Source organism: Labeo rohita, chromosome 16 (assembly GCF_022985175.1).
Source record: "Labeo rohita strain BAU-BD-2019 chromosome 16, IGBB_LRoh.1.0, whole genome shotgun sequence".
In the NCBI taxonomy this organism is placed as follows: domain Eukaryota; kingdom Metazoa; phylum Chordata; class Actinopteri; order Cypriniformes; family Cyprinidae; genus Labeo; species Labeo rohita.
In genome coordinates this window covers 3735819-3760824 of record NC_066884.1, presented here as the reverse complement: position 1 = coordinate 3760824, position 25006 = coordinate 3735819, and the positions used below count along the sequence as shown (strand labels likewise).

The following is a 25006-nucleotide window of genomic DNA, read 5'->3' as shown; positions in this document are numbered from 1 at the left end:
TGTAGCAGTTTGCAAAGGAAGAGTGTTCCAAAATTCCAGTAGAGAGGTGTAAGAAACTCATTCATGGTTACAGGAAGCGATTGATTTCAGTTATTTTTTCCAAATGGGGTGCTACCAAATATGAAGTTAAGGGTGCCAATAATTTTGTCCAGTGCAATTTTTGGGTTCTGTGTGGAACTGTATCAGATTTGACTTTTCTTCTGTTTTTTTTTGTTGTTCCAATGCAAACAAAAAAATAAATATGTGAGTACCAAAACATTTGCAACTGCAACAATCTTCTGAGAGAAGGGTTGCATTTTCTGACAGAATTACAAGGGTGCCAATATTTTTGGCCGTGACTGTATGCAAACATCAGACATTATATTTGTTTCTTTCTCATAATGTGCATGTCTACAAATACAAATGTGTTAAAATTGTTGCATTAACATGGACAAAAAGTGTTTGTTGAAATGGTCCAATTTCATGCGTTCTGTTTAAAGACTTTTGACCCCGTCTGCCTTCCTTAGTCGGACAGCGTATTATTATTTACAAAAGAAGAAAGTCATATGGGTTTAAAAGGACATGAGGGTGAGGAATTGACAGAATTCGGGGTGAACTATACCTTTAAGTGCTCTCGCTCTTTGAGTGCCCTGCATTTGGGTTATTTAGCAAATGCATTTTTGATGACCTTCCCTCCTTTTCAAAGAAACGCTGTGGTTTAATGACACTGAAAGCTGCCAGTGAGAACTCTGGAGGTTAACGATAGCTAAACAGAACAAGGTATAATTTCTGTCAGGGCTTTAGTGCTGGAGCCGCAGGCGGCAGTAAAACCTTGCCGTAATGTGCAGTTACTCTTAACTTTAGGATAGCTTTTATTGTGTTCGAACTTATGATCTGCTGCGTATAACTCTTAACGGTGCGCTGTGTACACGGTGATCATGCATAATGCATTCAGCCTGGAAAATATTAAAGATACAGGTATGTGAAAATGAACTTTAATAGAATAAGCTGCTAACAGCTCAATGGCACCAACACTGCGATTTGATCCAGGGTCTTTATTTTATACAGGAGATGGTTGGCAGTGTATATTCTCTTTTGAATAATCATTTCTTTCGTTGAATGCATTTTTATTCATTGAATGTTTAAGGGTTTTTTGGCTTGCACTTTAAACTGCACTTGGGGAATTTTATATCTGGACTCCTGTAGTCTGAGCTGAAGCCTCACAATATAATCAGCGGTTTACACTTTAACTTCTGATCCAAAAAACAATTATAGACATCTTTTCAGCTGCACGCGTTCAGATTCCTCATCGACTCTGAGATGTTGACTGTCCCTCTAGTTTATGTTTTCATCAGCATATTTCTGAATTTAATTATGAACGGTGTTTAAATGATCAAATCAGATAGTGACCACGTTTCAGAATCATAATTAAGTTACTAAGGTTTTCTGAATTGTTGCCAAAACAATGCTATGTGGTTACTAAAGCATTCTGAGGGGTTGCCAGGTTTCCAGTTCTTGGCGGTTTTCTGATTAGTTACCAGGGTATTGATATGAGGTCACTAAGGCAGTCTGGATGTTTGCCAGTTATTGGTTGTTTTCTGATTAGTTGCCAGGGTGTTACTATGTGGCTTCTAATGTGTTCTAAGTGGTTGCCATGGCGTTGCTATGTTGTTGCTAAGGTGTTCTAAGTGGTGGCCAAAGCATTGCTATAGGGTTACTAAGGCATTCTGAGGGGTTGTCAGGTTGGTGGGTTTCTGATTACTTGTCAGGGCATTGCTATGTGGTGGCCAGGGTGTCCTGAATGGTTGCCAAAACAATTCTATGTGGTTACTAAGGCATTCTGAGGGGTTGCCAGGTTGCCAGTTATTTGTTATTTCTGATTAGTTGCCAGGGTGTTGCTATGTGGTTGCTAATGTGTTCTGAGAGGTGGCCAAAGCATTGCTACATGGTTACTAAGGCATTCTGAAGGGTTGCCAGGTTGCCAGTTCTAAGTAGTTTTCTGATTAGTTGCCAGTGCGTTGCTATGTGGCTGCTAAGGTGTTCTAAGTGGTGCCAAAGCATTGCTATGTGGTTGCTAAAGCATTCTGAGGGGTTGCCAGGTTTCCAGTTCTTGGCGGTTTTCTGATTAGTTACCAGGGTATTGATATGAGGTCACTAAGGCAGTCTGGATGTTTGCCAGTTATTGGTTGTTTTCTGATTAGTTGCCAGGGTGTTACTATGTGGCTTCTAACGTGTTCTAAGTGGTTGCCATGGCGTTGCTATGTTGTTGCTAAGGTGTTCTAAGTGGTGGCCAAAGCATTGCTATAGGGTTACTAAGGCATTCTGAGGGGTTGTCAGGTTGGTGGGTTTCTGATTACTTGTCAGGGCATTGCTATGTGGTGGCCAGGGTGTCCTGAATGGTTGCCAAAACAATTCTATGTGGTTACTAAGGCATTCTGAGGGGTTGCCAGGTTGCCAGTTATTTGTTATTTCTGATTAGTTGCCAGGGTGTTGCTATGTGGTTGCTAATATGTTCTGAGAGGTGGCCAAAGCATTGCTACATGGTTACTAAGGCATTCTGAAGGGTTGCCAGGTTGCCAGTTCTAAGTAGTTTTCTGATTAGTTGCCAGTGCATTGCTATGTGGCTGCTAAGGTGTTCTAAGTGGTGCCAAAGCATTGCTATGTGGTTGCTAATGTGCTCTGAGTGGTTGCCAGGGCGTTGCTTTGTGGCTGCAACGGTGCTCTGAATGATTAGTTTTCACTTTAGTTTTAAGTGGTTTTCTGATTAGTTGCCAGGGCATTTCTATGTGGTTGCCAGGGCGTTGCTATGTGGCTGCAAAGGTGTTTTAAATGGTTGCCCGGGGCGTTACTACGACATTTTGAGAGGTTGGCAGTTCTAAGTGGTTTTCTTTTTTTTTTTTTTAAGTTATATTTATGGGGCTTTTTGCCTTTTTTTTGCCTATTTGACAGGGCAGCTTAGACCAGACAGGAAAGCATTGGGAGAAGAGAGGAGGGGGGCGGGGGGTTGCGGTGAGATCGGCAAAGGACCTAGACACGGAAATTGAATTTGTTTCGCCGGCAGCACAGCTGTGCTATATGTCGACACACTAACCATCGGGCTGTCGGTGCCGACGTTCTAAGTGGTTCTCTGATTAGTTGCCAAGGTGTTACTTTGTGTTCTGAGTGGTTGCCAGGGTGTTGCTATGTGGCTGCTAAAGTGTTTTAAATGGTTGCCGGGCGTTACTATGTGGTTACTGAGACATTCTGAGTGGTTGCCAGGTTGCCAGTTCTAAGTGGTTTTCTAGTTAATTGCCAGAGTGTTGCTACGTGGCTGCTAAAGTGTTCTGGGTGGTTTCCAGGGTATTGCTACATGGTTACTAAAGCATTCTGAGTGGTTGCCATAAAGTTGTTATGTGGTTCCTGAGGCATTCTGTATGGTTGCCAAAGCATTGTGATGCAGTGCTTAAGGCATTCTAAGTTGTTTCCAGAGCACTGGTATGCAGTTACTAAAGCATTCTGATTGGTTGCCTGTGTAGTCTAAGGAATTCTGGGTAGTTGCCAAATCATTGTGATACAGTTGTTAAGGTGTTCTGAGTGGTTGCTAGGACATTGCTATGTGGTTACTAAAGCATTCTTTTTTCTTTTTCTTTTTTTAGTTATATTTATGGGCTTTTTACACCTTTATTATGAGAGGACAAGTGGAGAGCTGACAGGAAAGTACTGGGAGGAGAGGGGGAACAGGATCGGCAAAGGAACTCGTGTCGCCGTGAGCGCAGTTGTGTGATATGTCAATGCATTAACCACAAGGCCATGGGTGCTGACTACTAAAGCATTCTGAGTGGACAGCAGGTAGTTGCTGTGAGGTTGCTAAGGTCCTCTAAGCGGTTATTTCTAAATGCATCCATTTATTTCCATGTGTGTTTTCATATGTCAGGTTAAAAATAGTAAGTCTGATTGGATAGAAAAGCAAAAGCACAACACCACAAAACACAATTAGAGATTACATTCATGTTCATAGGAACAAATATTTAACGACAAGCCAGATGGCTAAAAACAATACTTAGGCCTAGAGCCTTGTACAAATCCCTAAGTTTGAGTGATACTTGACCACAAAATAATAAGAATGACCCTCTTCCAAGCTCACAGCCTCTACAGATAAAATGATCCTTCTTGAGTCGCTGTCACAGATTACTCTATTTATCTTGCTTAAAAGCAACGTCAGCTCCGTTATTAAGACTGTAATCGTCTTTGGTCATATCAGGTGCACCACTGATGGATAACATCATCTCGAGTGTGCTAATGTTTCAAACAATGACTGAAATTCAAGAGAGCCCTGCTGGAAGCACTGTTGACATGAGCCATAAAAATCGCAAGCACAGGATGTGCTTTTTTGCGGCGTGACGCATCATGCCGGCTTCAGTCTGTCTCGGCACGGCAGCAGGGATGAAGACGGGCCCGACGTACTTAGCAGGCTCTGCTATAAACCTGCAGGAATAAAGAGAACTCACTCCTCTTGGACTAGAATGCTAATTACTGCATTTGTCATGATCAGGAATCAAAGCGGCACACAGGCGACCGGAGCGCTTGAATTTCTCCGCTCGTCCTCCAAGGATCGTCATGTTCCATTAGTCTTCTTTAGATCTCCCCCCAGGCACTTGAAGAGAAGTGCGAGGCTTCGAGTGCTGAGTAAAGTGTTCTACGGTGTGCCGGGAGGGTATGAAAAATGGATTTCTGGAAATAAATCCACCTCATGAATGACGTCCCGAACACACACGGCCTTCTCAAAACATCTCGTGATTCAAATGCATTATGAACGCTTTCAAAATAGCGTTAGCAGAGGACTTTCACTTGAAATGAACATGGATCGACGTTGAAACGAGGACATTTTTACACAACGACGCGTTATTAAAGGAGTAGTTCCTCAAGAAATTAACATTCTGTCATCATTTACTCACCCCCGTCTTCGCAAACCGCTAAGCCTATTACTTTGCTATACTATAGGCAGCTTGTGTTTCAGGCAGTATCAGAACCTATGCATTATGTTTCACTCCTCATGTAAAGCACATAGGAAACTCAACTTTCAGATCAGTTTTCTGAGTTGCTAATCTAACAATGCAATATTATAAGAAGCTTAAGAATTCACAGAAATACAAAGACAGGCTACATACAAGCACAAAAATATCAGATAATGGTTTATGATAAGATATTGATCATTTTTGTTATTCAATTATATGTACCATAAGACAATAAATAAAAGATATATTCTCTCACTTTGTCCACATTTTTACATTACAGAATGTTATGAAATGCCTATTTCAAATAAATGTTGTTCTTTTCTAGTAATCAAAGAATCCTGAACAAAAAGTATCAGATTTCCTACAAAAATATGAAGCAGCCCAACTGTTTTCAACATAATAATAATACAAAATGTTTTTTGAGCAACAAATCAGCATATTAGAATGATTTCTGAAGGACCATGTGACATGACTGCTGATAAGTCAGCTTTGCATCACAGAAATAAATTACATTTTAAAATACATTCAAATGGAAAAATGTTATTGTAAATTGTAAAAACATTTTAGAATTTTACTGTATTTTTGATCAAATAAATGCAGCCTTGGTGAGCAGAAGAGACTTATTTAAAAAATATACCAACTCAACTTTTGAACAGTATTGTGTGTATATATATATTACCACATTAAAATATTAAAAATTCATTATGAACATTAAATATAAAATATGCATTTGAGAATTATGGAGGAGAAAATGGTCAGTAAATATAAATTTGTTTCTCACACGCTGCATTGCATGTTTTTAGAAAACTTGAAATACAGCACACGTCTTATAAACCACTTTATTTTTCCGTAAGAGTGGGCGTGGCCATTTGTACATTTTATCCCGCTGTTTTTAGCTGTACAAAATAGCTAATTTTGCTGCTTGATATTGCAAATTGGTATCTTGCGGTGTTATTTAATGTAGTGCAAAACAGTTTTACTGTTTACTGCATGTTGGTATACATCTCTTTGTTTCTCTATAGCAGCTAATGAACCGGAAGTCTCGCCCACAGGCTTACTACCAGTGTTGCCAAGTCTGCGGTTTTTCTTTAACACTGTTGCCACGGGATGTTTTTTATGTCTGCGGTTTGCATCAACCCCAACAATGTGATATTTAGCCTCTGGAATGCTACTTTTACCAGGGGAACCCCAGCGAAAAATGTGTATTTTACCCCCCAGAGCGGGTTTTGCTGTGAAAACATGGCAACCTTGCTTACTACCGCGTTGAAAAATAAGGTGCTTGACAGTGCTTGCTAAGTATTGGCTCTCATTACAGAAAGAGAAGCATGACTATGGAAGAAAGCCATAGAGGTCAAAATATGCGTATTCCATCCACAGCATTCATTTTCTATAAAACAATAATTCAGAAATGGTCTAAAAAAACCCAATAACAACAATGAAAAAACTCCAGATAATTGGAATCTGATTTGGCTCCTGGTTTGGGTAAAATACAGCCTGTCTTCTACCATGGAACTGACCTTCCTCTGAAACAGAACATATCGACTCCTACATGCAGATGTTCACCATTATGGTTTGAGAGACAGCGTGACCACGCCAGCATTTCACTCTCCGCTATTACCGTTCGTTCATCAGACCGCTGGCTCCGTCGCTTCTGGACCGGCGCACCTGCCGCTTTTCAACACGGATCAAGTCATAGCATGGATTTATGTAAGAGGTTTCAAAAAAGTTCACGAGAAAGTCCGCGGAGAGGACGGGTTATTCAGCCCCGCGTCTGCTGACTTATGAGCTTTTGACAAATGTGACTCATACAGCAATGTCAGAAAGTGAAATTGATGGCAGCGGCGTTTCATAACGCGGTGAACCTCCTGGAAACCGCCGCTTGTTTAAAAACACAGCTTGTATTGGCTTTTTATAGGCACTTTTGTTTTGTTTCGAAAAGCGGTAAATTGTAGATTTGCTGATTAGCAACTGCAAGTGTGACTCACTTTTACCGTCTCGTGGACCAAAACAAGCAAAGTCGAGATAATTGCCATGCACTATTTTCTTTTTCTCGACACAATCCATTAAAGAAATAGTTCACCCTCGAAATGATCATTTTGTCATACTCACCCTCGGGTCGTTTCAACCTGTATTTTCTTTCTTCAAACGTCTAAGCTATGTTTTTCCATACACTGAAAGTGGATGGTGAGGTCAACGTTTGACTGCAAACGTTATTGGTTCTCAAGTGTTAAATCCATGATTGCGAATTTGAAAATGCAAAGGAAAAATGAGCCTGGGTCTGTTTCTCACACAGACCGATCATATGACCTAAGAAACTAGGAATACACGCAATGGACTAGTTTTATGAGACATTTAAAGGAATACTTCACCCAAAAATGTAAATGTACTCACCCTCAGAGCATCCGAGGTCTTTTGCAGTAAACGGGTGCCGTCAGAATGAGAGTCCGAACTGCTGATCACAATAATCCACAAGTAATCCACACCACTCCAGTCCATCAACTAACATCTTGTGAAGTAAAAAGCTGCACTTTCACTGAAAAAATAAAGCACCTTTTCACTAAAGGAACGTTATTATGGATTATAGTCTCATATTTTGGCCAGAGACGCCAGTTTTAAGTTATAAACGTCTTATTGATGAATTTGTTTCTTAGAAACACTCAGCTTTTGGCTACACAAGATGTTAACTGATGGACTGGAGTGGTGTGGATTACTTGTGGATTATTGTGATATTTTTATGAGCTGTTTGGACTCATTCTGACAGCACCCATTCACTGCAGAGGATCCACTGGTGAGCAAGTGACGCAATGCTACATTTCTCCAAATCTAATGAAGAGACAAACTCATCTGGATGTCCTGAGGAAGACCATTTTGGCTTTTTTTTACTTTGGTTACCACCTTTGATTCTAGTATGGAAAACAGTAGTACATAGTCTGATTTTCACAAGTTTATATTTTTCTGGAAACCTTCATACATTTTTTTTTAAATAAAAATCTTTTGTAGCATTATAAATGTCTTTACTGTCATTTTTAATTGAATGTGTCTTGAGAACCAAGTCCTTGTTCAATAAAAGTATTAATTTCTTAAAAAAAAATAAAAATAAAAAATCTGTCCCCCAACTTTGGAAGGGTAGTGTGTGTGTGTGTGTATATGTACATATATTTGCACATAGTCTCCACAAAATATTTTTTTCACACAAGCAAGTTAACAAAGCAGGATTCTTTATTTGAAAATGTTTATCGGTTTTCACATTGCAAGAAGAGACAGACAAGCTTTGTGGCCCCAGTAGCTCATGTAATATTCATGAGAGATGTTTCCGGGGACGGTTTCAGGTGAAAAGTCTGTTAACTCACCCCCACATACACACACAAACACACTTCTGCACATTTACATATTCATCTGTTTAGCAAACATCCCACTATAGTTTTTAACCTTGCTTTGACATGAATCAGCAGCATTTTACTTTGGAAATCACCCACTTATCTTCCCCCAAGTTCTGCTGTGCACACACACACATTCACAAACAGGTACAACAGGGCTTAATTTGTATTGGAAAAACCTGGATCTGGATCTGGAATTGTGCACTGCAATCAGTGACCATATTTTTGGAGAGTCTTAAAAGTGCGAAATGAACTTTTCTTTGTCTGTCTTTCACTTCAGCAGCCAATCAGAATTAACATGACAGTTTTTCTGCTCGAGCGTGATTGGACGAATCGTCTGAAATTATAATGGCACAAAATGCAGCTTTGATGTCTGAAACCTGCCAGATCCGTCACCAATAACTTATTCCGTGAGGTCTTAATGGACCCTTTTCACAGATGCATTTCCACAGTTATTAACACTGTAAATCTAGCAATATTTATATATATATTTTAATATACATTTATAACACTATTTGTGTTTTCTTTCTACTTGAAAATTTCAAATTTAATTCAATGTGTTAATTGGCATTTCTTTAATTATTTGTGAAAATTACTAGCAATTTCTGAGTGAAAATTGTTTCAAAATAATTTGTTTGAGGAAGCAGCACCAAATTTGTAAGTAATTACTTTATTTATTAAGAATAGACAACAAATACTATTATTTTTGTCAAATAACTGTTTGATTAATAATCAATAAATTCTTAATTTTGGGGAAAAAAATGAGCAATTTCAGAGAGAAAATAGTTTCAAAGTAATTTTTTTGAGAAAAATTGTGGCAAATTTTTAAATTATTAATTTATTTATTAAGAATAGACAACTATTACTTTTATTTTTTGTCAAATTACTGTGTGATTAATAATAAATTCTTAATTTTGGAACAAAATGAGCAATTTCAGAGAGAAAATAGTTTCAAAGTAATTTTTTTGAGAAAACTTTTGGCAATTTTTTAAATTATTAATTTATTTATTAAGAACTGACAACTACTACTATTATTTTTCTCAAATTACTTTATGATTAATAATCATCAAATTCTTAATTCTGGAAAATAAATGAGCAATTTCTGAGTTAAAATACTTTAAAAGTAATTTTTTTGAAGGAGTGATGGCAAATTTTGATTTCTTTTCACCTTTTTATTACGTAGATATTTGATATATGTATTTTTGATATATGATTATGTTCATATGACATACGAATGGATATTTCTTCCTCTTTTGTGAAGTGCAGAAATGCTATAATGGATTTTTTTCTTTTTCTATCAGAGCAAACAGGAACACAAAAATGATATTTGTTTCTGTTCACCACTAAAGAAGTTTATAATGACTTCAGCTTCTGAGAACTACGGAAATGTGAAACGGGTCCATTGACAAATGAAGCACTGCTGACCTGGTTACACCAACAGCTGGAAACAGCAAGGGACCTATTCATTTAAAGCACTGAAATCAACAACAGAAAGACTTAAAGTGCAAAACAGCAGAGAAATACAACTTTTCATTTTCCCCTATTAATAAAATCTCTGTGTTCCCAAACCCACCTTAAATTTACAAATCAATCTTTTACTCTAAGTGACGATAATGATGAATGATGGTTTCCGTACAGAAAAAAACAAAAATCAAATCTCCACCAATACATTTATAGCTTAACGTCAGTGTGTCACATGTAAATGACGATGCATAGTTACCTGGTTCGTGTTTTGTTTTTAAATTATTGCGATATCGCGCATTCGATCCGGGCTGCGTGCCCAGTATGAGGTGATGGAGGGTTAATGATCCGATCCGTCGGAAGTCATAGTTCAAAGGTCAGTAAGGGGCAAACAGTACAGGCGTGTGAGCAGTCCTGATTGGCCCCGGTGCAGGGCGGAGCAGCGCGGCGGGGAGGGACTGAGTCTGAAAGAGGGTGGGGTTATGGCAGGCACGCAGCGGGAAGGCGGAGCCAACGGCGGCTGCCGCGGCGGCAACAGCTGCCAAGTGGGACGGCATTATCCTGGTCGTCAGCGGTGGGCAAAGGTCTTTACCGACTGGCATCTTCACCTGCTGGACAGGGAACAGGTTTTTAATTCTACATGGCACTGGTAAAGCACAACAACAGTAGTCCACATGAATCACGTGCTATCTTCCAAAACATCTGAAGTCAGACAATAGATTTGTTTGAGGAACACACTGAAATTCCAATGACTCATTGAAAATCTTTGAAATCTCATTTGTGCTCACAGTGAGCTTGACAGATGTGTTCACTATGAGTTGTTGCATGGAGCGAAGCGGAAAAAATATCAGCATATTTTGGAACGGCTTGAGTATGAGTAAACAATGACAGAATTTTCATTTCTGGGTGAACTATTGCTTTAATAAAAGGTCTTGATGTGTATAATTTATCAGGAAGTGTTATTCGAAAAGGACGAAACTGTTTTGATAAGCGTTCATCAAACCGTAATGACTTCCTCTGGCTCTGAAGTAACTTTTTCTGCTGACATACAATACACGAGTCAAACAGGTGTTGAAAACACACTAATAAAATACATTACTGGTCAAAAGTTTGGGGTCAAATGTTTGATCAAAAGTTGTTACAAAACATTTCTGTTTCGAATAAAAGCTGTTCTTTTGAACTTTCTGTTCATCAAAGAATCTTGGAAAAAATGCATCATGATTTCCCCGAAAATATTAAGCAGCACAGCTGTTTTCAACACTGATAATATAAGAAATGTTTCTTGAGCAGAAAATCTGCATATTAGAATGATTTCTGAAGGATCATGTGACACTGAAGACTGGAGAAATGATGCTGAAAATTCAGTTTTGCATCTCAGGAACAAATTTGAAATGTATTCAAATTGAAAACAGGTATCTTGGATTGTAATAACATTTTACTGTTTTTACGATATTTTGGATCGAAAACACAGCCTCGGTGAACAAGAGATGCAATGTTTGAACAGGTGCATCTCAATAAATTAGAATGTCATGGAAAAGTTCATTTATTTCAATAATTCAAATTGTGAAACTTGTGTATTAAATAAATTCAGTGCACACAGACACCAATTCACTCAACAAATTAGAATACTTCATAAGACCAATAAAAAAACATTTTTAGTGAATTGTTGGCCTTCTGGAAAGTATGTTCATTTACTGTATATGTACTCAATACTTGGTAGGGGCTCCTTTTGCTTTAATTACTGCCTCAATTTGGCGTGGCATGGAGGTGATCAGTCTGTGGCACTGCTGAGGTGGTATGGAAGCCCAGGTTTCTTTGACAGCCTTCGATGAGCCTTCAGCTCATCTGCATTTTTTGGTCTCTTGTTTCTCATTTTCCTCTTGACAATACCCAATAGCTTCTCTATGGGGTTCAGGTCTGGTGAGTTTGCTGGCCAGTCAAGCACACCAACACCATGGTCATTTAACCAACTTGTGGCAGTGTGGGCAGGTGCCAAATCCTGCTGGAAAATGAAATCAGCATCTTTAAAAAGCTGGTCAGCAGAAGGAAGCATGAAGTGCTCTAAAATTTCTTGGTAAACGGGTGCAGTGACTTTGGTTTTGAAAAAACACAGTGGACCAACACCAGCAGATGACATTGCACCCCAAATCATCACAGACTGTGGAAACTTAACACTGGACTTTAAGCAACTTGGGCTATGAGCTTCTCCACCCTTCCTCCAGACTCTAGGACCTTGGTTTCCAAATGAAATACAAAACTTGCTCTCATCTGAAAAGAGGACTTTGGACCACTGCACAACAGTCCATTTCTTCTTCTCCTTAGCCCAGGTAAGAGGCTTCTGACGTTGTCTGTGGTTCAGGAGTGGCTTAACAAGAGGAATACGACAACTGTAGCCAAATTCCTTGACACGTCTATGTGTGGTGGCTCTTGATGCCTTGACCCCAGCCTCAGTCCATTCCTTGTGAAGTTCACCCAAATTCTTGAATTGATTTCGCTTGACAAGACTCTCAAGGCTGCGGTTGTGCATCTTTTTCTTCCACACTTTTTCCTTCTACTCAACTTTCTGTTAACATGCTTGGATGCAGCACTCTGTGCACAGCCAGCTTCTTTGGCAATGAATGTTTGTGGCTTACCCTCCTTGTGAAGGGTGTCAATGATTGTCTTCTGGACAACTGTCAGATCAGCAGTCTTCCCCATGATTGTGTAGCCTAGTGAACCAAACTGAGAGACCATTTTGAAGGCTCAGGAAACCTTTGCAGGTGTTTTGAGTTGATTAGCTGATTGGCATGTCACCATATTCTAATTTGTTGAGATAGTGAATTGGTGGGTTTTTGTTAAATGTGAGCCAAAATCACAATTAAAAGAACCAAAGACTTAAACTACTTCAGTCTGTGTGCACTGAATTTATTTAATACATGAGTTTCACAATTTGAGTTGAATTACTGAAATAAATTAACTTTTCCACAACATTCTAATTTATTGAGATGTACCTGTATATTATTGTAATTTTATTTATTTTTTAATAAATCTGAAATTTCTATTAACCACCACTTTGTCATCTAAACGTAAACTCCAGGAGTCCCGGTCTTCATTATTTCCCACTGAGCAATTTTCCACTCAGAAATGTCTCATTGTAAAAGTTAAATGTGTTGTGAAATCATTTCATGTTGTCTTTATTAAATAAAGCATTGATTCATCATGCAACATCTGATTTTGAAACAGTCTGGGCTGACACCATTATTTTTGCATCAGTAATAACACAAAACAGAACTGCCTTTAATGCTTGGCCACAACCAAATTGTTTTTTTTTTTTTTCCGGGCATTATTAACCTCGTTGTTCAGGTTGATTGAACAGATTGCAGTTGCATTTGGAAGTAAGAGGAAGCAGGAACCTACTGTCTGTTTGGTGGCTCCTCTTTGGGTTTTGGTGTAAGGACTGTACTTGGGTTTGGCTGGTTTCCCTGCAGCTCTGTCTTTATGTCGTCTGCTGCTGATATGCTGACGATACAAACACAGAATGTGACACAGATGTGATGAGCTGACAGACACACTTTACAGATTCTATAACAGCATTTAATGCTGTTATCAACTTTTCATACCAAATTAAAATACAATTTGCACTGCAGATTATTTGCCACAAGCATTTGTAGTATAGCACACACGCACACACTTGTACTTATCTGAACAATGCCTGAAACTTGGTATTAAGAGCATTTGCTGTGTTTATTTGCCTCTTTAAGATGAAGCGCTTGATTTATTCCCCAATTGTAAGTTGCTTTGGATAAAAGTGCAATATGAATAAATGTAAAAAAAATGAATACATGTAAAAAGTAAATGTATTTAGACTGAATGATGCTGAATTTATGATTTTGATTATTTTTTACTATGATTTTTTAAATAATGTTTTTATTGTCATGGGTGGTGGGCATCTAGATTCTCCACAAAATTACAGAAATTATATTTATATCAACATAACATATCAATAAACTACTTTAAAAGTAATTACTTTCCATATGTAAAATAAATAAATAAAATATTAAAATAAAAGTTATTTCATTATAATAATCTATCATAATAATAACAATTAATAATACTGAACTACTGCAAAATTAAATAAAACATTAAAACAAAATGTTTAAATTATACAATAAATATATAATGGAATTTATTATTCATTATAATAATTAATAATAATAATAATAATAATAATAATAAAATTAAATAATATATTTTAATTATCTATCTTTCTATTTATCATGACTTATCATAATAATAACAAATAATAATAATTAATTATTGCAAAATTAAATAAAACATTAAAATAAAATGTTTACAATTATATAATAAAAAATATAATGGAATTTCATTATAATGTATAATAATAATAATAATAATAATAATAATAATAATTTATCATAATAATAAAAATAATAATAATTAATTATTGCACAATTAAATAAAACATTAAAATAAAATGTTTAAATTATATAATAAATATATAATTGAATTTCATTATAATAATTAATAATAATAATAATAATTACAAAATTAAAATACAATTAAAAAAAATGTAATAAAATCTTTTAATTATCTATCTGTCATAATGATAATAATAAATAATGAATTATTGAACAATTAAATAAAACGTTAAAATAAAGGGCTTAAATTATATAATAAATATATAATGGAATTCCATTATAATAATTTATAATAATAATTGCAAAATTAAATAAAATATTTTAATTATCTATCTATCTATCTATCTATCTATCATAATTTATCCTAATAACAACAAATAATAATAATAATAATAATAATAATAATGAATTATTCCAAAATTAAATAAAACATTAAAATATAATATTTAAATGATCTAATAAATGTATAATAAAATTATGCACACATATATATTTCATCATAACAATTTATAATAGTAATAATAACAACAATAATAATAATAACAACATTTAATACTTACTGAATACTTTCATTTATTAAATGGAACTGCACCCATCTTCTTCAAAAAGCACTTTTTGTGCTTACTAATATTACCATCTCTATAAAATCAACACTTCAACCACTGCTATAAAGCAGGTACTTCAAATATAGGCAATTAATACTATTTTTTTAGTAAAAATAGTAAACAATATTTCACTAAAATGTTCCATTCCAGTAGAGTGACAACATCTGTGTTGCATAATAAATGAAATCTCAAAAGTAAAATCTGTAGTCAAATCACTACATATGTGGTGCCTATGTCATGCTGCCACTGTGCCATGTCATGCAGCGCTTTCGCTTTTAGACTGACAGACAAACAAGTTTCAGACGCTCACCTGCTTGAGCTGCGTCTCTGAATTGACGTGCACGTCGCAGGTTTCACAGTGGAATGTCTTGTTCTGCAGGCCCGTGTCTGCTTTAGTGGGTGTAGCCAGCTTGCTCTTCAGCCCGGGCCTGGGGAAGGATTTGATGGAGCCGTTCCCACTCCGAGCCTCCAGCATGGTTTTGTGTTTGGTGCCTGAGGAACAAAACATGGTAGGTTCAAAACATTTATCATTTTAATGATACGACTTTGCCAGAGAAAACAAAACCGCGAGGGCTGGATGGGATCTTCAGCGCTGATGCATTACATTTGTAAGTAGTCTATAGGTATTAGGACAAAGCATACACTAACCGTCAAAAGAGACTGACTGAATTGAAGTTTCTCACTGATCTTAAACTAAAGGTTTTTGCTTGAATACTTGAAACTAGAAGACAAACAAATGTGTAAAGCTTCTGTAGAATATTACAATTTTAATTAAAAAATAAAAAATAGATGATAGAAATCAGCTGGATCAAATAATGAGGGAAAAGCAGACTCTGGGACCCGCAGCTTTGGTTTCAGTATTTTTATGATTCATTTTCTCCATTAGCATATTTTTAAAAATCTTCCAAAATTTCCAAACCCTGAACCAAATCAAACAGATCCACATCACAACATTTTTCTGAAGCAAAAAGTGTTTCAGAACAGTGTTTTTTTTAAAAAAAGGCTGCATTTATTTGATAAAAGATACAGTAAAAACAGTAAAAATGTGAAATATTTTTACAATTTAAAATAAGTTTTCTATTTAAATATATTTTGAAGTGTCATTTATTCCTGTGATGCAAAGCTGAATTTTCAGCATCATTACTCCAGTCTTCAGTGTCACGTGATCCTTCAGAAATCATTCCGATATGCTGATTCGCTGTTCAAGAAACATTTCTGATTGTCACCAATGGTGCAAATAGTTGTCTTGCTTTATATTTTTTTAGAAACTGTGATTTTCAGAATTCTCAGATAAGTAGAATGTTTAAAAAGAACGTTTGAAAATTTGAATTTCTGTAACATTCTAAATTTCTCTACTGTCACTTTTGATCAATTCAAACTATCCTTGCTGAATAAAAACACTCATTTCTTGAAAAAAAAAAACAAACTTTTAAACAGTAGTGCTACCAATTATCATGTTTATGTAACCTAATTAGCCTCAACCCAACATGCCAAAAATCATAACCTAGTATTTTAGTGGCATTTTGATTTTTTAAATTCCGTTTTTAAAACTCTGACTCAAACTAAGAAGAGGCTGTGCATCACTTTCATAAAACAGCAGCAACAGCAATATGATGATTTGTACTTCTAAAAGCCCTCAACTGTTAGGGTGTCTGAGTAAGACCTGATCTTGCTAAATTTAGAAAAGCTTCTTTGCTAGGTGCTCTGAGAAGCTGCTCACCGCTGTTATGCGCGTCTAGCTGCGACGCCGAGTTGACGGCCACCTTACAGAGGGAGCAGTAGAGCAGACGCAGTGCTTTCTCATCCTCCGTCTCCATCTCCGTTTCTGGACTGACTGCGAGGTCGTTCTCCTCCTGTTCAGGCGGGTTGGGCGTGATGGAGCGGCCGTCCTCCCCTCCTGACGCTGAGGTAGACTCTGGCTCTGTGGGCTCCACGTTAGGGCCGGACACTGGGGCAGAAGAGGGTGATGAAGGGGCCACGGGCGCTCCAGGACTCCCACCTGTAAAAGACAAATGACCTGTTACTGGTAAGTGTGAGATCAGTGCTTTAGAATTCACATACCGTAAAAGATCTTGTTCAAAACAACAGTTTTACTGTTTTTATTGCGAGTCTTTTGTTTGAACTCAAGTGCTTCACAATGTGAAGTTGTTGCCAGACTCTGCACTGATGCCAGAGTCATCATTCATGTATTATGAATAATTGTTTTGTTTCCATTTATCAAGTTTCAATTAGAAAGAAAAAAATCATTTAAATTAAGTACCTTTCATTTTTCAAGTATTCAGTTTAATGGATAACAAAAAAAAAAAAAAATACAAAAAGATTATCCAATTTCCAGCATAACTACACACACACACACACACACACTCACACATAACTAATAACAAGTAATCATTAGTTAATAATAATTTATTAATCAAATATTACAATAATAATTTAATAAAATGTACAAAAACTATACAAAAACTATACAAAAAAAAAGATCAATTTCCAGAACACCTAACAAACTACATGGCAACACAATTTAATTGTAATTAAACATTTACATTTAAATGTAATTTTAATTGTAATTAATTTTAATACAAAAATAATTTAATAATTTGTAAAATTAATTAATTAATTAATAAATACAGACTCATCATTTTAATAAATAATCATTTAGTTAGTCTCTATCAAGCTTTAAATAAGAAAAGAAAATGATTTCGATAAAGTACCTTTTAATTTTTTAAGCATTTAATTTACTAATCAAATTAAAAACTAGAGTAAAGTTCGTAGAAGAACTTTGAAGTTGGCTTGAGAAAGCCTTGTCTGAAAGTTCAAAATAAATTTGAAACACTTAAAAGTTTGAATTTAATTATTGAAAATTAAGTTTGGGACAGAGTGGGAGCGCACACATTTCTAGCTTGAATCAGCATGTTGCTACCACGATTTAGGATGGTTTAACAGTGCTGCTAGTATGATTTAACATAGTTTAACCATGTTGCTACCATGACTTATCATGTTCCTATCACATTACTACCATGATTAGCAAGTTAACATGTTTTTAGCATGATTAGCATGTTACTAGCATGTTGTTAGCATGTTTCCACCACGATCAACATGTTACTAGCACGTTGTTAACATTTTTCTAACATGATTAGCAAGTTACTAGCATTTTTAGCATGATTAGCATGTTACTAGCATGTTGCTAGCATGATTAGCATGTTACTAGCATGTTTTAACATGATTAGCCAGTTACTAGCATGTTTCCAGCATGATTAACAGGTTACTAACATGTTGTTAGCATGTTCCCTGGTGAAAAAAAACATATGCTGGTAGGTATGTTTTGATGCTGGTTTAAGCTGGTCCTTGACCAGCAACATGACCAGCATAAACCAGCAAAGAACCAGCTTAAACCAGCTAAGGACCAGCTTAAACCAGCATCAAAACATACCTACCAGCATATGCTGTTTTTTTCCACCAGGGTTACTAGCATGTTGCTAGCATGATTAGCATGTTACTAGCATGTTTCTAACATGATTATCAAGTTACTAGCATGTTGCTAGGATGATTCTAGCATGATTAGCATGTTGATAGCATGATTCCAGCATGATTAACATGTTACCAGCATGTTGTTAGCATGTTTTAACATGATTAGCAAGTTACTAGCATGTTGCTAACATGACTCTAGCATGTTTAACATGTTGCTAGCATGATTACCAAGTTACTAGGATGTTGCTAGCATGATTAGCATGTTGTTAGCATATTTCTAACATGTTTCTAACTTAATTAGCATGTTAGCATTTTTCTTGCCTGATTAGCCTGTTGTTAGCATGTTTTACTATGATTTAACATGTTGCTAACATGAATGAAAAAAAAATCCAGCTAAAAACCAGCTAACCCAAGTAAAATCAGCAGATTCTGTAAAAAACTGCTTAAAATAAGCTAAAACCAGTTTAAAACAGCTAAAACCAGCCTAGGCTGGTGTCTAATCAAAGCTGAAAATAGCTGGTTTAAGTTAATAGCTGGTCTTTTAGCAGGTTTCCCAGCATGAAGAGCTAAGGCCAACCTAAACAGCTAAAAAGTGGCCAAAACCACTTTAAAACCAGCCTGGAAGACCAGCCAAAGCAGCCAACCAGCTTAGGCTGGTTTTAGCAGTTTTTTTTTAGTAGGGAGTTGTTCAGCTTTACTATTGCAACAGATAGCTTACATCACCATAAGTCTCATTGTATAAAAGTTTTCACACCCTCAATGAAAGTCTATGGGATTTTAGATAGTTTTGATAGTCTGCTTTTCGAAAACCGTAATCTGGATCAGTTAGAAAATATACAGCAACTAACTTCAAACCAGTGTTAAGGTCTGACCCGAGTTTGGTGGTTGTAGCTTTAAAGCTCTAGGAGGAGATACTGACTAAATTTCGGCTCAGAAGAGTAAGCTTTCTCAAGCCAACTCAATAATTACAAAAATGTTATAATGTGATAATATGTTTAATAAAAATTAAATTATTACAAAATTAAATAAATATTTGATAAACACACGCATGTTTTAACTGAAGCAAATGCATCAAATGCTATTGAGGTGCAAATAAAAGTCAGATTTTTCTAATTATAAACACATTATATTGTCCACTGGATAAATGAGTATTGGATTGCGTTTTGGATGAATAAATATGCATCAGGCACGCATAAACACAAACCCTGATGTCACTGATGACTTGTCAACCTCTAAAAGCTCCTCCGGTGCCATTGTCAATAATACATGAGCGCATTATTCTTGCGTTCTGGCTGCGAGTTTTTTCCCCCCTGAGTGTTGGATTTGATTTGAAGACTTCCTTTATTTGTGCTGGAAAATAACTGTGTCAGATATCGAGATCAATGGCGCCACACGCCAATATTACCTAATGCGCTGGACAGTGAAATTAATTGCACCGAATAAGATAAAGTGCCGCTGATTTTTCCCAGATGAGCTCTGGTTTTGGCAGGACGCTCTGATCAATGTCTAAGGGGTCTGAACTCTTTGTACAGTAATAACCCAGAGGCTCTCTTCATTTCAGACCCCGGGGACTCAATCGATACTGAATTATGTCGTTCTATTTTGGTGACCCGTTAAGTAGAGTCTCTTATTTATCTCAGAGCTTCTCTTCGGATCATCTGTAAAAGAAAAGAGGCATGGATGCTTCCGAAAATCTTGTTTAAACTAAAACCAATTAGTTAAGCCTAGGTCTGCAACAAACGTTTGAAAATCAATTAATATAATGATTATTAGAATTGACAAAAGATTGATTGTTTGATTAATTATTCAGCTTTTGCAATTTGTGAATTGTAGCCAGCAGGGTTGCCAGGTCTGCAGGGCTCAACGCTTACTTTTCTCTTTAGGAGAAAATTTCAAAATTTCAGGAGCACCTTCTAATCAATAATAAAAAAAAAAATGTTTGACTCCTTAAAGTGATTTACAGGGGAATTTTGTTTTTACCTTCATTATTGATTTTTTCTAACTTCATTAAATGTCTTCTTTTATGTAATTTTTTTTTTTTTTATTCTATTTTTTATGCTTTTTTTCTAATTAGAACAGAATAAGAACCAGTAGAATATGTCACACCCCTGTGGACTGTTTTGTTGGTGTCTCCCTTCTGTGCCCTTATATGGTCTTTCCTGTTCCGTTCCTTGTTAAGTCTTTATTGGTTAATCACCCACACCTGTCTTTGTATCGTTAGCACCCCTTTATAAGTTGTATTCAGTTATGTGGTTGTCGTCCAATCTTAAAGTTATGTTAGTGTGTGTTTCCCTGCTGTTCCTGTCTGGACGTACCCTTGTTTGGATTTTATTAAAGCCATTTAAAGTTATATTTTGTTGTCCTACGTCTCCTTCCTACACACAACCTGACAGAATAAGAATAAGTTACTAATCAAATGAAATCAGTATTAACAAAATTAATTTGTACTGGTTTGTAGGTGTATTTTCATGTTTAATGAGGCTCAGAGGTGGCATGAATGCAGTCAAATTCATAAACACCTGTTGAGAGTAATGTTTCAAATATACAATTTTGAATACAGAAATAATAAATGATTTAAATAACTAAAAAGATACTTTAAAAATTAAACTAAAACTGCCAGTAGGTGGCAGCAAGTCACTGATTTAATAACTGAATCGTTCATTTGATTCGTTTGAACGGCTGATTCGTTTACGAACAAAGCAAGTGACTGTCTTTATGAATGGCAAGTTGAATCATTGACTCACTAGATTCATTTAAAAACGCACAATCATTCATAAACGAAACACCATTGTGTGCGCAGCGGCTTGGTTGTGACTTTTTTTTACTATTTTTGATGATTAAATCCACAAAACCAGGCAACTGTTATAGTTAGACAATTTAAGTCACTTAATATTAACTTCTTTTTATTTAACTGTTGTATTAAATCAATATCTCATTTACAAAATCATTAAAAGCTGTCACTCATTTCAGTTCATTGCCATCTCACAGAGTTCCATTATAATCAACAAAGCTCTCTACACCGCACAATCAGTCTCTTATTTACACTCTCTCTGCACTTTGTTTATGAGATATGTCTGTGATACATTACTCAACATCGCAAAAACACATAGAAACCTTTAAAGCTCCCCTCAGCACAAACATAAATATGCTGATTGAGTCACTCACACATGGTGCTTCTAAATATTTAGTCGCATGCAGTAGTTTTCAGTCGCATTCGAGAGGGAGGTCGATTTCAGCAGCATAAAAGTAGCACAATTCTGCAGGAAAATCTTGGCAACACTGGCAGCCAGGAGACTGAATTAGAATTTTGCGCTACAGCGCCACACTGGTCAAACTGTGGTACTGCAGACCACTATTATGAGATAAAACGGCTGTTCAACAACAAAAATATTTGTCGACATTTTTTTTTTGGACTGTCGACGGTGTTGATAACTTCGCCTAATCGTTTCAGCCCTAGTTAACCCTAACTTCACCAATGTGCACATATAGTTTTAAAGCCCAGAGCCCCTCATCCATGTTGAAAGGCTCACCAGCTGGCTAAAGGAGATTAGCTTGTTGAGCCGTGGACTGGAGCGCCAGAGCCGACGGCAAAAAAAGAGCCATTTCTCTCCCACAAGAGAAGCATCATTGACCATGACGGCTCGGCACAGAGAACTTCATTTGCACTCCAGTTTCTATTAAATCTGCAGGCGCGGCAACACGGACACTTCAGTCGAGCTTGACCACTGTAAGTAAGAGCCGGGAACTCGACCAGAGACAACAGGAAGCCAAAAGTGCTCTTCTCAAAGCTTTACGGATGAGGGTTTGGAGAGAAAAAACAAACCGGTTATAACAGTCCATATCAACAATAAGACATCTAACTATACTACATGTCATCCGCACTTTTTGGTAGATTACTTACAAATGTAATCTGCTACTGATTACAAATTACATGATGAAAGTAATGTAATGCAGTCTATATTTTAGGTAATGTATTCTGACTACTTATGGATTACTTTTAGATTACTTTTGACCTAACTGGTTTATTTATATGGGGTTTATGGTAACATTGGTATCTTAAGGTGTCCTTGCTATACATGTTACATGTACTTACTATTAGAATAATAATTCATTATGCATAATTACATGCAAGTAGCCCTAAACCAAAACCCTAATCCTAACCCTAACCATATAGTAAGTACATGTAGTTAATTAATATTACTCAGTACTTAAATGTATAATTACACTGTAACAAGGACACCTTAAAATAAAGTGTAACCAGTTTATTTTTACTAAGAAAACCAATGTATTCCATTCCTTGTTAGTAACAGCATTAAATGTATTAAACATTACTGCAGGGTTTCCCAAACTAGGGAATAAAATAAAATAAAATAAAATAAAATAAAATAAAATATTATTTATTATTAATATAATAAAAGAAGTGCAGGGGTTTTATGAGTTGACAAAAAGCTAAAAAAATAATTACTTAAATCATAAAAAAGAAAAATCTAAATGAGAACATTATTTTAAAATAAAAACAAAATGAAACAAACAAATTTGTAATATTTAGTTTGTTTACCTGCATGTCAGTGTGATCATTAACCAACATCAGACAACATGCAAATGTGTTGTTAAAACCAGTTATATTAACTGACAACAACCTAGACAGACAACTAACTATACTACAACATGTTAGCAGGAGTAGATTACTTACAAATTGTAGTTTGTTACTGTTTACAACTAACATGGTGAAACTTGTAGTCAGCAATGTAAACTAGAGTATTCATTGTAGGTAATGTATTCTAACTACTTTTGGATTACTTTTAGATTACATTTGACATAACTTATTTTTGATATAAAAAAAACCCCAAAGAGAAATATAAAAATATATATATATTTTGTTATCAACATCATGAAATGTAGTAAACATTTCTCCAGGGTTTGAGTCAATGAAAAGTTTATAGTTAATTAAATCATATAAATGAAAAATAAGAATAAGTAATTTATTTTTTTTAAAAAGACGTTACACTAACAAGTATTTACAATAATATTTTTATTTTTACATTTATTATCTACTGTTAATATTATTTTGTTAAATGTTATTTTACAGTTGATGAACTAATGTTAACTGTATTTTTGCTCTGAAAAATGTATTAGTAATTGCTGAGATCAACTAATATAATATAATAATATACAATATAATTAACTGATGTTAACAAATGAAACCTTATTGTAATCGTATTTATCGGTTTTTCGAATTTGCTTTGATTTTTACATTTTCAGCTTTTCATTTTTTTAAATTTACGATTTATTAATTGCGTTATGTGCTTTTGTCACTTTTGTTAGTTTTTGTTTTGATTTTTATATTTCTATTCAGTTTCGTTTAACTTTTATTTCAGTTGTAGGGCTTTAAATCTAAAGTTGCTTAATTTTAAAGTGTACGTTTTTCCCTCTAATATTCATATTTTACTTCAGCTTTATTTTAATTACTATTTAATAGTTTTAGTGCTTGTTTAGTAGACACACATTCAGTGCAAAGATGTGTGAAAGAGCACGTCGTCTGGAAAGAATTATGTTCTATTTTAAGAATCACAGGCAATTTAACCAATTATGAATCACATTCCACTTAATGATTCCAGTTCCATAATGACTCCATTAATGATTCTTTTATTACTTTTGAGGAAAACCCTCAAATAAATAGTTCTAATTACATACTAAACAAACACAACACTATTTGTGGTAACATTTCAAACAAGAACTAATTCCTCTTTTTGACTGACTCATTAAAAAGAACCGTTTTAAAAGAGTCAATTGTTTATGAATCGGACTACACTGGTGGTGCAATTTGTTCCTTACTGTGTGCAATGAGTGAGGATAATGCAAAAGAAAATAACAAACACCGAATCTACCGCAGCACAGCTCTTCACAGTCAAAAAAATGGCTAAACTTAACTTTGCCATGTATCTTGTGAACAGACCAAGCAATTTAGATAATATTTTCCATCCAGCTTTACTCTTTCAGCGAGGAGGTAATTTAAAGCAGCTCCACTTACGATTAATCAATTTAGCGCCAACGTCAAAAAGCCCACAAAGTCATTTGCTGTTTATGGGGAGATTCACCTTGAACGACAGATAAAGAGTAAATGAGGTGAGCGGCGCCGCTGACCTGAACATTAGCCTCATTTTTATCTACCATGAGGAAGCTCGGATCACGAGCGGCCGACTCTACAGGAAGTTTGGCACATCCAACTATGATGTGTGACCAATCTGAGCAGCATTTGTGTGTGAAAATAAGTCATTAAAGGGTAATTTGTGAGAGTACAGGCTGCTTTGATTGTCTGTCAGTGTGCTGGTGATGTATAGACTCTGCTGTGACCTGTGAGCCAAAAGAAGGAGAAACGCACACAGATACAACATCAAAAGAGGAAAAAGACTAAGAGATCGATGGTTCCTCATTAATGACCAGAATGGCCTTGATCAATCTGCTCTATCTGGCTGCTGAAGGTGACGGAGCAGATCTGGGTCAGTCCATGGAGTTCATTTTTATGTCGCCAATTATATTCTGATGCCCTAAAAATAATGGAAAGACATTCAATCATGTTGAAACTGTGGCTAAAAAGCTCAAATACTCCTTGCATTCAACAAACTTTTAATAAAGATGAGATAAAACAAAAATTACCATTTTGGAAAAAAATTTAACGTATAAAACAACATTTTTTCATGTAC

General features: G+C 35.7%; 1 protein-coding gene across 5 annotated transcripts in view; it reads right to left on the bottom strand.

Annotated features, from left to right (window-relative positions):
* Positions 1 to 8174: 8174 nt before the first annotated feature.
* znf385d (zinc finger protein 385D) overlaps positions 8175 to 25006 on the bottom strand; it is a 238940-nt gene continuing 222108 nt past the window's right edge. For 4 of the 5 annotated variants that reach the window (XM_051132064.1, XM_051132062.1, XM_051132063.1 and 1 more), the window contains 4 exons: positions 16555 to 16833; positions 15145 to 15326; positions 13208 to 13309; positions 8175 to 10422 (listed from right to left, as the gene is read on the bottom strand). In XM_051132064.1, the coding sequence (XP_050988021.1) occupies positions 10189 to 10422; positions 13208 to 13309; positions 15145 to 15326; positions 16555 to 16833 (797 nt within the window). In that variant the 3' untranslated portion in view covers positions 8175 to 10188. The remainder of the gene's footprint in view (positions 10423 to 13207; positions 13310 to 15144; positions 15327 to 16554; positions 16834 to 25006) is intronic. The other variant, XM_051132061.1, reaches the window with a different exon arrangement.